The 11804-nt window shown below is 62.2% G+C and overlaps 1 protein-coding gene and 1 pseudogene across 2 annotated transcripts; both read right to left on the reverse strand.

The window, feature by feature from the left end:
- Positions 1–284: 284 nt before the first annotated feature.
- On the reverse strand, positions 285–3728 carry LINJ_25_0480 (conserved hypothetical protein; the record flags this gene model as incomplete). The annotated part of the gene is made up of 1 exon (XM_001466044.1): positions 285–3728. The coding sequence occupies one exon, from the start codon at positions 3726–3728 to the stop codon at positions 285–287; it is 3444 nt and encodes a 1147-aa protein (XP_001466081.1).
- A 2288-nt stretch (positions 3729–6016) lies between these two features.
- LINJ_25_0490 lies at positions 6017–10501 on the reverse strand (annotated as a pseudogene). Its single transcript has one exon. A coding segment is annotated over exon 1 (4485 nt).
- Positions 10502–11804: the final 1303 nt, after the last annotated feature.

Here is an 11804-nt window from a genome sequence, read left to right on the forward strand (position 1 = left end):
CTCGCCTCACCACCCCGCGGAGATTCGGAAGCACAAGAGAGAGAAAGCCAGGGATTGCCGGTGTGTCGGCCACCGCCCTCCTCCCCCATACAACAAATACCTTCTGCAATGAGGTTCGCCATGTTCTCGTACCCTTTCAGCAAGCAACTTCTGCAGCAGCCGCGCTGCTCCCGTCGCGCCGTAAGCCCCGAGTGTCGCTTGGAGTCAGCACGATGCCATCTCTGCCTTCGTGCGCGCGTGTGCATGGGTGTTAGCGGCTCACCACGCTGTACCCTCACCCTCCTCTACGAGTTTTCCACGGCCACATCTTCCGCGCATTGTGCTTGTCGGCGGCGCTCGCCGCCGCGCTTGATGGAGATCAAAATGTACCCGGCGATGGCCGCCAGCAGACCCAAGTAGGCGAACAAAAACGCGAGCCGCTGTCCCAGGGACACGGTCTTCGTGTCTGTGTCATCGCTGGAGTCTGTGGTGGAGCATGAGGAGGAGTCGGCGCTGCTGCGGCTCTGAGGCTCGCCGGCGTCGCTGCTGCCGCTGTCCTCGATCGCCGTCCCACAGGCGGAGATCACCTTTGTACGTTTGTTCCTGCAGAGACACTGGCCTTTCAAGGCGAGCCCGGAGGGGCACGCTGTGCTGGCTTCCATAGCGAGCGCCAACGGCGACAGTGCCACTGTCGATGGGGCCGCTGTCAGGTGCACGCCATCCAGCGTCACGTGAATCACGTACGGTATGTGCTGCGCACCGGCTGGCAGGCCAAGGATGGCGTCTGGCAAAGCTGCCGCGAACGCCGTCGCCGCCGAAGGCCGTGCCGTCACGCGGCGCAGTAGCTGCAGCGACGAGGACTTTTTGGCCGTGGTCGGGTTCAACGTCACGTTCTCGTACACGTCGATCACGATCATCTCCGCCGGCTGGAACTGGCCTTGGAGCAGCAGCATCACCCCCGTCAAGTCGGCAGGCACCTCGCTCGAGTTCATCTTGTAAAAGAGATACGTGATTTCGTCCCGCTGCACCGATGAATTCGCGGCAGAGACAAAGAAGATGCACGTCTGCGCAGCCCCCGTTGTGGGGCCGAGGGAAGCGTCGAACACCTCCAGTGGTCGCGTGTAGCGGTTCAGCGGGCCGATGCTCAGCGACGCGGCACCGCCAAGTTGTGTCGCCGCATCGATCGCGAACGGCACCGACCCCCAGCCTGCGCTGTTGAACGAGTATGCTAAAGATGCGTACGCGCCAGCCGGGACGGCGGCCATGGAGAGGGAGAAAGCCACGTCCTCCTTGTCGGGTGGAACGAGACCTCCGCACTCCTCAGCGGGCACGGCGTCCACAGTCGGCCACGGCTGTACCACCACATCCAAGTACTGGTTAACCGCTGGTGCGGCAGCGCCGCCCGTGGAGAAGCTGAAGGGCACCTCGTAGAGGGCGTTGCTGATGTAGCTGCAGAGCTTGTACTGCCCCGCGATGGGCACCCGAAAGGTGAGGTAGGTGGAGCCGTCGGTGCTAGGCGAGACGCGCGACGACCCGGCAGCTGTCGGATGATATGGAGGCGTCTCGAGGACGGCCTCAGGCAGAACGCCGATATCTTCGCAGCTGTAGTCGCTGCGCACTAGGTGGTACGCGCCGGCATCGGCGTGGAAGCCTGACACTTGCACTGTGATCGGCAGGCCCGTGTACACCTGCGCCGCCATGCGTGTTGGCGTCGCCACATGCCACGACGTCGCCAGCATAATCTCACCGCTTGTCTCATTGCGCACATCCGAGAGGACGCCGCGGTGCTGCAGGCCGGTGAGACACTCACCGATGCGGGTGTACATGTCTGTCTGAATCGCCGCCGCTAAGCCCGTCATGCGCATAGCCACGATCGGGCCGAGAGCGTCTATCGAGAGCAGCTCGGTGGAGTAGAAGTGTAGACACGAGGCGAGCTGCAGCTTGAGAGCCATGATGCACGACGGGCTCGCCAGCGCACTCGTTGTGGCGCAGTCTGGAATCGCCGAGAAGTACGGCGTGGCTGACGCCCCCAGGGGGTAGAGGGAGTACGTGCACGAGGTGCGTGGACTGTCCGCCTCTAGTGGGTTCAGCGAGCGGGCCGTCGCGTACACCTCCATCGTGGTGGGCTCCTGGATCGACTTGCTTTGGAGAACGTCGTACTCAAAGACGCCATCATCGTCGGCGCAACGGGTGATCATAGGAATGCGGGCCCCGCCGCCGGCAGAGGCAGAGATGGACCACGACGTGGCCAGGTCACCCGGCAGCAGGTTTGACACGTTCAGCTGCATCTGCAGCGAGAGCGCGATGGCCGGGAAGCTGGTGCCGCACGCGGGGGTGAAGGTCGGTGGCTGCATCGGCACAGCAACAAGCTGCAGGATCGCCATCGTCGTGTGCGTCGCGTGCAAATCGTCTGCGTAGGTGCAACTCACCGTGTAAGCGCCAGGCTCGCTCAGAACAGCGGAGAAAACGCCTTCTGCCACCGCGTCCTGCATCACGGCGTCGCGGTACACCGACAGCGCAACTGGTGTCCCGAGCGGCGCAGTGCAAGTTACGTTGGCGGGGCGGTGGTGGGCGATGGAGGCGTCGGGCAAGATGGTGGGCGGCGTCGCTGGCACCACCTCATAGACGACCTTCTCCGCCGACTCGATGCCCTCCACGTGCAACGCGCGAATGTCGAGCTCGCTGGTGCCGATGGCGGTCCATGGGAAGAGAAGCGTGCCGAGCGACTGCCAGTCCGTAGACTGATTCACGTACATGTAGTACGTCGCTGGTGGCTGCGGGTCGCTCACGAGCACGGTCACACCGCCGACGTAGGTGCCAGAGGGCGGGTAAACATTTAGAGGTGGTGCCGTGATGTCAACCTTGTAGCTGGCGGACACTAAGTAGGTGCTGTTCACCACCGCCACGACGCTCGTCGACCTCTCCACGCGGAAGGCGCCGCCGGTGTAGGTGGTGGGATTCATAAAGTCGTCGGCCCAGAAGAGGAGCACCTCACTGGCATTTGTGATGCCCTGCAGCTCTACGAAGATAGGGTGAGAGTACACAACGGCATCGCTAGGAATGAACTGTATCGAGGCGGCCGGGGTCGAGGTCGCGGCCGGCGTCACGGTGTACCGCGCCTGCGCGCGCATCGGCTCCGCCGTCTCGTACCTCACGTACGTCTTCACAGTCGTCGACTGCTCAAGCAAGAGCGGCTGTGTGTACACGGGCGACCTTGCCGATGCGATGGCCTCAGCACCGAGCACGTAGTGGATGCTGCACGGCCGAGGGTGGCAGCTGATAGCCAGGTAGCTGCTGCTGCCATCGGCCGCCCTCTTAGTCCCGCTCACCGGCCAGAACTGCACCGTCGGCGCCGCCAAAGATCTCGCCGTGCAGACCGCCCTGACCGCGCAAAACTGGTAGGCACCAACGGGGGTTGCGGCGAAGCAGCCGAGTCGCCCCAGTCCGCCTGCGTCGCGGCAGTAGTTGTGGTTTCCAACGCCGGTGGCAGAGTCCAGCGGGACCTCGTGGCTGTTTGGCGTCTGCGAGGACCGCAACTGGCACGGAATGCCGCCCTCGGTCACGTGAACCGTACCGCGGAAATCCTGTCCGTCAGGGAGGTAGTACACATGCGCGAGGCTGCCGCACGCGGAGCCGGCAGCAGCGGCGCGAGCCGCGTTGGCGGGCTCCACAGCCGCGCCGCCGAGGAGCAGCAGCGCCGCCGCGGCAAGCGTAATCACCGCGCCGGCCACAGACGTAGGGGTGCACATGGTTCGTGGATAAATGCGGGGAGTCACCACGCTCCACCGAAAAGGAAAACAGTCAAGAGAAGTAAATGGGGAGGGGAGAAGAAGGGGGAGCCGCGCAACAACGGCAAAAGACGTGTAAAACGAGACAGGCAGGGGTAGGGGGCTCCCACCGAGAACAGCAGCGCTGCAAGCGGCTGCCTCACTTGGCTTGTCAACTTCCCCCGTGAGTCGAAGACGAGATCCAGACGAAGAACGAGCAGCGGCCTCAGAGGGACGAGGCGGGTACGCTGCAGGACGCACACGCAACAACCGGCACAGCAACGCCAGACCAAACAGGGCAGAACCGACACGAAAAGGCAACAAAGAGCGAAGGCAAGCGGAAGACAGAGGGAGAGGGAGAAAGAGGGTCGATGAAGAAAGGAAAGGAGTCGCAGACACGCACGCACACACACACACACACACGGGCGGGCGCCGTTGCACGGAAGCCAGGGCAAGCAGGTGAGCGAGAGAAGAAAACGAAGCGGAAGATGTAAGAGAGAGAAGAGCGGCAATGAAAGAGGCAAGAGAGGTCAAGGCGGCCAACGCCAACGAAAACGCCGAAAGGGGAGGGGGAGGGGAACGCTGCGGGCGCTGTTCCGTTTGGACTCGACAGGAAGTAAGGCAAGCAAGGAATACGAGGGAACCAAGCGAAGGGAGACGGGTGCGATGCGCTCTGGGTTGTGGGTTTGGGGTGTGGACGGCGGCGGATGCCGGAGTCTGTCGAGAGCAGGCGCCTGCGCGTGTACCTGGATGCCTTCGAGTACAACAATCGCCGAGGTGTCTTATCCAGCACAGGGGGGGAGGGGAAGGGAAAGGAGGAAGATGGAAGAAGGAGGGCGCGTGTTTAAAGTAAAATCTCACAAAACAAAGGAAGAGCAAGTGCGACAGGAAAGCCAACAAGAAGAAAAATGCTTTATTTGCCGAAGAGAGAGAGAGACAGGAGAACGTGCGGCCACGTTCACACAACGCACACACACACACACGACGCACCTTCGATTCGTGCGTAGAGACTTGTATACGCGTAGGTGCGCCTGTGCTTCGACTTTCCAACCGACGCCTTGCCCAGTACAGCCTCTCCTTCGCTCTCGCGTACTCACACACACGCACACACACTCAATATCTGCGTGCTATATAATATATATCGGTTGTTCCTCTTTCAGCACTGAGCTGCTCTATTCGTTTTCGTTCCGCGCTCGCTCCAGGTATGCCCCTCCTGTCTCCTCACTCTTTTATGCTGCCGCTTCCTCTTGTGTTACACCACGGCGTCGTAATGCCACTCACATGTGCGCGCACGCAGGAAAAACACACGCACCTTCTGGCACGCAGCGGCGGCACGGGGAGGGGAGAGGAGGTGTGTTTGATGGCTGTGTCTTCTCGCTACAGGGGAAGAGGGGTACGGGCAGGGAAGGGGACGTCTTCGCGACGCCCAAGCTGTCGAATGGAATGCGAAGAGAGAGAGAGATCGAGCAAGAGGCGAAATAAGGAGATTCGACTGCGTAGACGCGCTCGTCCGTCTCCAGGTGGTTTGGCCGCCTCCGTGATGCGGGAAGCAATCGAGAGGTCTCGATAGATTGTCGCGTGTGCAAACGGATAAAAACGACCGAGTGCGCACTTGCAGGCGTGCTGTGCGTTCGTGAGTGTGCAGATGCTAAACGGGCGAAGATGACAACAGAGAGGGAGCGAGGGATGAGATGATGGTGGAGTTCAGTAGCGTGGCCACCCCAGTGATCACCAAAGTGTGTCCAACCGTCCATCTGCGCACCGCCAAAGGCAATCACGAGAGAAGAGAGAAGATGAAGCTCCCCGTGAGCGGCAGACAAGACGCTACACCGTACGCTATCAGCGTTGCGTCATGGCGTGATGGCCACCTGCTGGGGCGACAGCTGCCGGGCGGAGAGGAGGAGAAGCACATCGAAAGCCATTTCGCTGCCATCAAGCAGGCCATCCTCGACCGGTAGATGTGTTTTCTGCGGCTCACGTGTTCTTCTCGCTGTATGTCTAAAGCGCCGAGAGAGAAGAAAAACGGCGAGGAGAAAGGGGGCACGCCGTGCACCGCAGATGCTGTTGTGCTCCAAGGATGAAGAAGCTATCGAGAGCCCAGCGAGAGCGAGACAGTAACACAAGGGCAGAGAGCCATCACGGAGCGCGCACGCACACAGTCGCACACATTCGCATTGCCGTCTCGTTTTTGGAGGGCGATAAGAGAGAAGAGGGTGGAGAGAGAGGAGAGGAGCTCAAACCGACATGCGAGATGACTCCCACAGCGACATCAAGTCCCGCTGCACCGCCCACTCGGACGGATCCGCCGTTGCCGTCGTTGTGTGCTCGATCGACGCAATGGGCGTGCGCCCGGCCCCGCCACGCTCGCTGCGCGATACAGATATCGATCGAGTGCGGCCTTCACCGAGAGAGCGAGTAAGCGCAACGCCCGTGCTTCGCTGATCCGATGAGTGGCGCGGGCGGGTAAGCACCAGTCCCTCAGGGTTGCTGTGCTGCCGTCTCGCAAAGTCCGTTGGCGATTCCACGTGCCGTGGCAGCGTCGCAGTGATTTCACTCTCGCGCCGTCCGCCATGTCGCTGTGCCTCCTCAGACGCAACTGCGTCGTTGTTTTCGTGCTGGCGGCTGTCCGCCAGGCGCATCGCACGCGCCTCCTGCCGCCGTACGTGATCTGCAAGCGACTGCGCATCCTCGCGACGGCTCGCTCGTATCAACTGTGACAGCAACGCCGCCTCTGCTGACTGTGCTGCCTCGCGCCTCAGCTGCGACGTGTGATGGGCAGCGGCAGTTGCTCGTCGGATCCCTTCCTCGATCGCTGTCGTGCCCTGACTTGCACTCTGTGCAAGAGGAAATGGGCGACGCCGCCGCCGCTCCACCAGGGCCGCCTGACGACGCGTTCGAAGTTCCTTTGCACCCGCCCAGACTTCGTTCCACGCCTCCTCGTGGACGCGCAGCGCCAGACGCGCCTCCTGCCGCGCCGCGTCCTCGGCGGACCACCTCTGCGTCTCGTATGTGTTGATCTGCACCATGGCGCCCACCAGCTCGCCCTCCAGCAGTTCCAGTGTCTCCGTCCATCCCTGCTGCAGCCGACTAACATTGTGGCTAAGGTGCCGCGTAGAGTAAGTGAGGGCATGCGTCCGCTCGTGGGCTGCCTGCGCCAGCTGTGCGTCTCTCGCGTGCTCGAGAGCCCCGCGCTCCCGCATCTCCGCCGACGCCGGCGCCGCCGCGTTCCCGAGGCAGCTGTTGGTCAAACGCAGTGACCGGCGATGTTCCTGTTGGCGTTGCTGCCGCTGCTGCTCGTGCGCAAAGCAAAGGCGGCGGCGGGCAAGGAAGCCGCGGCCGGTCTCTTGAAGGCACCGCACGGCCGTCTCGCGCAGCTCCGCGCAGCACGACCGTATCGCCGCCACGGCGGCAGATCTCAGGAAAACGGCACTCACCCCAAGCACCACACCGCCATCGCTGCAGCAGGGTACCTCTGTGAGCGCCAGTAAGCACAGCTCGCGGTGCCGTGCCTGACGTTGCAGATGACGCACTCGATTCAGAAACTCGGCGGCCGCGTCGTCAGGCGCCATGGCACGCATGCGTAGCCGTGGCGTGCGTACAGGAGCGCTGGAGGCGGAGTCGGTTACCGTGCGCGCAGTGCTCTCGCTCAGAAAAGTCTCTCGGCCCTCCACGGTTGCCGAGCTAGTGGTCGCTGTATTGTGTGATGACGCTTTCATAGACGGACGCCACTGCGCGTACGACGTTAACAGCGGCACCGCACACACCTTCGCAAACACAGGCACCGGGCACACGTGGCAGTGGCAGAGGCGAGACCAGAAGAACAAGGCGAGTAGAAGCGGATCGCGCTCATGCAGATGTGTCGCCAGGGCGTCGTCGCGCGTCAGCGCCACCCTCGGCGCAGGTGTGGGGGGAACTGGTGCTTCGTGGGGAAGCACAGGCTCGAGGAAAGGGTAGGCACCTGGTGAGCTCCGCTGGTGCTGGTCCAAGTCGCCGGCATCCGGCAAAGACCCCCAGCTCGCAGTCTCCGCTAGGACGGGAACGGCGAGGATGACATACCAGAAGTCGGACGCCAGAGAGGCGGTGTGGTCGTCACGATGACCGACATTCATCGCTATGTTAGCAATGGAACTGCGGCTGCGGTGACGATGAGCGAGTATGGACTGCAGGGCTGCGTGGGCAGAGAACGGGGTTAGCGTAGGTGAAGCACTCATCCCCTCCTCTCCACCACGGCCGCGATCCACATGATGCAGTGGGCTCTGCACCATCCGTGCTTCGCCCCTCCCCTCACCTTCGGGTGAGATGCCGGCGGAGGTCCAAGACGCGCACCGTTTGCTCACGTCACCTATGATCTGCTGCATCGCTAGCGTGGCGCCCGTCACGCAGAGGCGTGCAGCGGTAAAGATGTCAACAGCAAGGCAGCGCACAGATAGTCTAAGAGGGGGGTGTAGACCACACGGGAAGGTGAGCAAAAGAGCTCCATCACACGCACTGCTGTCGGCAGACGCCGTGCCCTCCCACGTGCACACCACCTCTGCCGCCCGCATGGCTGTGTCGACCACTTCGCTGGCTGTTGCCTGACGCGCCGATGCCGCCAGCGCCTGAAGCTGCTCCGTGAGTATGCACTGCACCGCTTCCGGTGAAGACAAAGGCGGCGCCGCGGAGACATCGACGCCGATACACCTGGACGTTACTGCCTCCAGAATGTGCGCCAGCTCCGATAGCACAGGGATATCACATGTGGTGTCAGCGAAGTCGTAAGCACCGGCAGCGGTGTGAGGGGTGACAATGGTGCCTTTCCCTCGCTGCTTCGCCGATGGCATCATGACCCGCGTCGCAATCTCGCGCACCTCTGCGGCTACTCTGCCCAGTCGAAGTGCTGTGGTGATGGGTGCAGTCGATGCGGCGGAGAGCTCATCAAGCCAGCTGTCCACCTCCAGCTCCACTCCTTCGTAGCACGCCTCGCGTTGCAGGGCGCCGACAAGCCGATCGCGTACAGCCATGGCGGCGTGGCAGCGTACGTACGCGGCGTACCACTTCGTAAGGCCGCATCCGCACCCTTCGTGACGCTCCCCGTGTGCGTCGGGCATGTGAGCATGTTGCTCCTGTCCCGCCGTGTCTTCGATATCGGCGGTGGCAGCAAGTGTGAGGGTGCGCGCCTCCGCAGCGACGCGGCCATCAACGTGAAGGGCTGCGTTGATGAGATACATCAGCGTGCGCACCACCAGTCCGCCAAGGTGCGCCACTAGAGTGCGCTGCATCTGCATCGCGCCGGCGCAGTTTAAGGCATGCCGCGTTGCCACTGAGGTGGACTGGACACCCTCGCGTGCCGCCACTGTCGTCAACGCGGCGACAAGCTCACTCGCTGGCAGGCGCAGAAGCTGGGCGGCAGCGCTCAGCGCCGGCAGTGAGTTGGAGGAGACCGCTGCAGGGCCGCCGCTGGACCCCCTCTGTGATGTGAATGTCAGCGAGGCGAGATACAGCACACTGTAGGCGAGCTCATGCAGGCCCGTCTGCTGCTCGGCTGTGAACTGGAGGGTGTCCATACAGGCGTCAAGCTCTGCCAAAGACACGTGAGCATGCGAAGGAGTAGAGGAAGATGTTGCATGCACCTGCGCGGCAGTCAGAGTCAACGCTGCCGCGTGTGCCGCGCACCACGGCAGTTGCAAGTAGTCTGGCTCTGGTATGAAGCGAGATCCGTCGGCCAACCAACCAAGCGCCGCAGCGGGCGCAAACGCTGCCACTCGCCGCGCACGCCCCCGTAGAAAGCGATAGCGGCGCTGCAGCTCTGGTGGCTCGCAGCGCCTGCCATCCTCCTCGCACTCCTCGAGCACCACTTCCAACGCGTCAACCACAACGCTCGAGTTCGCTTCACCGCGGTCACAGATATGTCTTCCCGGCAAACTGCCAACGGGTCGCAGTGCGTCCAGAAGATAGAGCGCTGCCCTGAGTCTCCGCACATATGAGTCACTCTGAGTAGCAGAAGCGGGCGTGGTGCTACCCCGCACATCCGCGGCGTGACGGAGCACCAGTCCTCTGCGATGCCGCAGCGTCGCCTGCCGCTCCCCACAGCAAAGAACAGTCTGCGACGGTAGGCGCGCCCATCGGCGCAGGAGATGTTGCGACACCTTCGCAGCCCATGCCTCGAAGCTGTGGTCGAATGCGTTGCCTCCCTCTTCCTCGGGTGGCGCAGACGGCGATGTCACCAACTGCGTCGTCTCAGCTGGCGAGCGAGTCCCTGGGAGGCGTGTCGACGGTGGTGCTGCCGGCAACGAAGGCACCGCCGACACGTACACGTCTGCAGCCAGCGCCTCCTCGTATTGGGTAAAGTCGCTCCCCTCTGCAAAGATGCAGGCGCTGCTGTCCAGGATGGAAAGAGGCGAGGCTACGGTATCGTGCACCGTCCGCTGCCGCTGCTGCTGCAGCAGAGCGTAGACAAGCGCGCCACACGTCGGCGACTCACGAAGCAGGACCTCCAGCGCAGCTGACGCTGCAGCCATCACCTCCGCAGCATCGGCCGGCACACCCCCGCTTGCAACTCTGCGCACCAGAAGAAGATCAGCGCTTGTGTTGAGCGGCACGACAGCCGCGGCATTCACGCACACGTAGAGGGGTGTGACAAGAATGTCGTGCAGCATCCAGTCCTGCGATGCCGTCGGCCTCGAGGATGCGGTTGCGCACTGCCGCGGAGGTGTGTGATCGGCTGCCGCGGTGCCTGAGGAGACGGAGATGCAGGCCCAGAGAGCGGCGCGGCACATCGCCAGCTGCTCTGCAGGTAGCGGCTCCAGCGTGAAGCACCAGCGTACCGGAGAAAAGGGGGTAGAAGCCGCTTCCGTATCACTGCAGGCGGACACGGCCGCTCGCCAGCTGGCATCGACCTCGTACGCGATACACCAGTGCCCGCCACGCAACGCTGATTGGTGGGCGCAAGCGTCGTCTTCCGGGTTTTCTGTCGTGCTCAAGAGATGGCCACGTGAAGCGCTGCGGTTCCGCAATAAGTATGCCTGCGCGCTCGACACGGACACAAACTGACGTGTCGTGGACGGTGCCACGTACACGAGGAGCTGATGATGCCTGCCATCGGTGGACTGCCGTCGCCATTTCACAGATCTGTCCGCGTACAGCCGAGGGCTGCGCGCACGGGGCGACACTCCCTCATCATCGAGAATACCACTACCGCTGCCTCTCCTGCCAGGATACTCAACGAGTTGAGATGGCGATGTTGACGAGGAAGTAGCATTGAGGGAAGAGGAGGATACCGAGATGGCGCTGTGCGGACTTGATGCGTAACGCGCTTCGCCAGTAATAGACATGCGACTTATCTCTCTCCCTCTCTGGGTGTGTATCGCGGTGTCCTCTTGCTTGCGTGAGTGCTTCGTTTTGTGCCTCCTCTCTCTATGGCGAAGCTGGCGCGATGTCAGACCTCTTTTCGAATCACATAACCGAAGATGAAGAGATGCGGCGTCCTCTGCCTTCACTTGGCCGATAAGCCCAATACGATCGCTTCAGGGCGAGTTGGTGGTTTTCGCACGCGCGCTGAAGCTGTCTCTCTGTAGTGGATGAGGAAAACGGAACACAGAAAGAGAGAGCGAAAGACTTACCGCACAGTGAACTTACCAGCCTTCTCGAGTTCCACAGACTTCCTCCCGCTGCATGTGTTCGTGAGGGTGGAGGCACACACGTGGAGAGAGCCGCTGGGAACGGTGTCAATGTACGTGTTTCTCTGTAAATCGTTTTTTATCTGCACTCGGCACGTGCATCGAAAAACTTGGTAGTCTTGTCGCGAGCTTGCCAAACGAAAGCAATAGCAGGTGAAGGAGAGTGAGCAAGTGCGGGGTTAACGGCCCTCAGCCAAGGGGACGGGGGGTGGCACCGCCTCTCTGTCTATGTATGGCGCCAGAGGCGTGCTAGACTTGCGCGACAGTGCCACCAACGGTGGGCAAAAAAATCGACAGAAAAAGGACGCAAGAGAAAGAAGCGACCAAAGAGTGGGCCATCGTCAGCACAGCGAGAGAAGACAGGACGACACCGCGTTTTGCGTTGCACCTCTGCTCCCTCCTC

Source organism: Leishmania infantum, chromosome 25, assembly GCF_000002875.2.
Source record: "Leishmania infantum JPCM5 genome chromosome 25".
In the NCBI taxonomy this organism is placed as follows: Eukaryota; Euglenozoa; class Kinetoplastea; order Trypanosomatida; family Trypanosomatidae; genus Leishmania; species Leishmania infantum.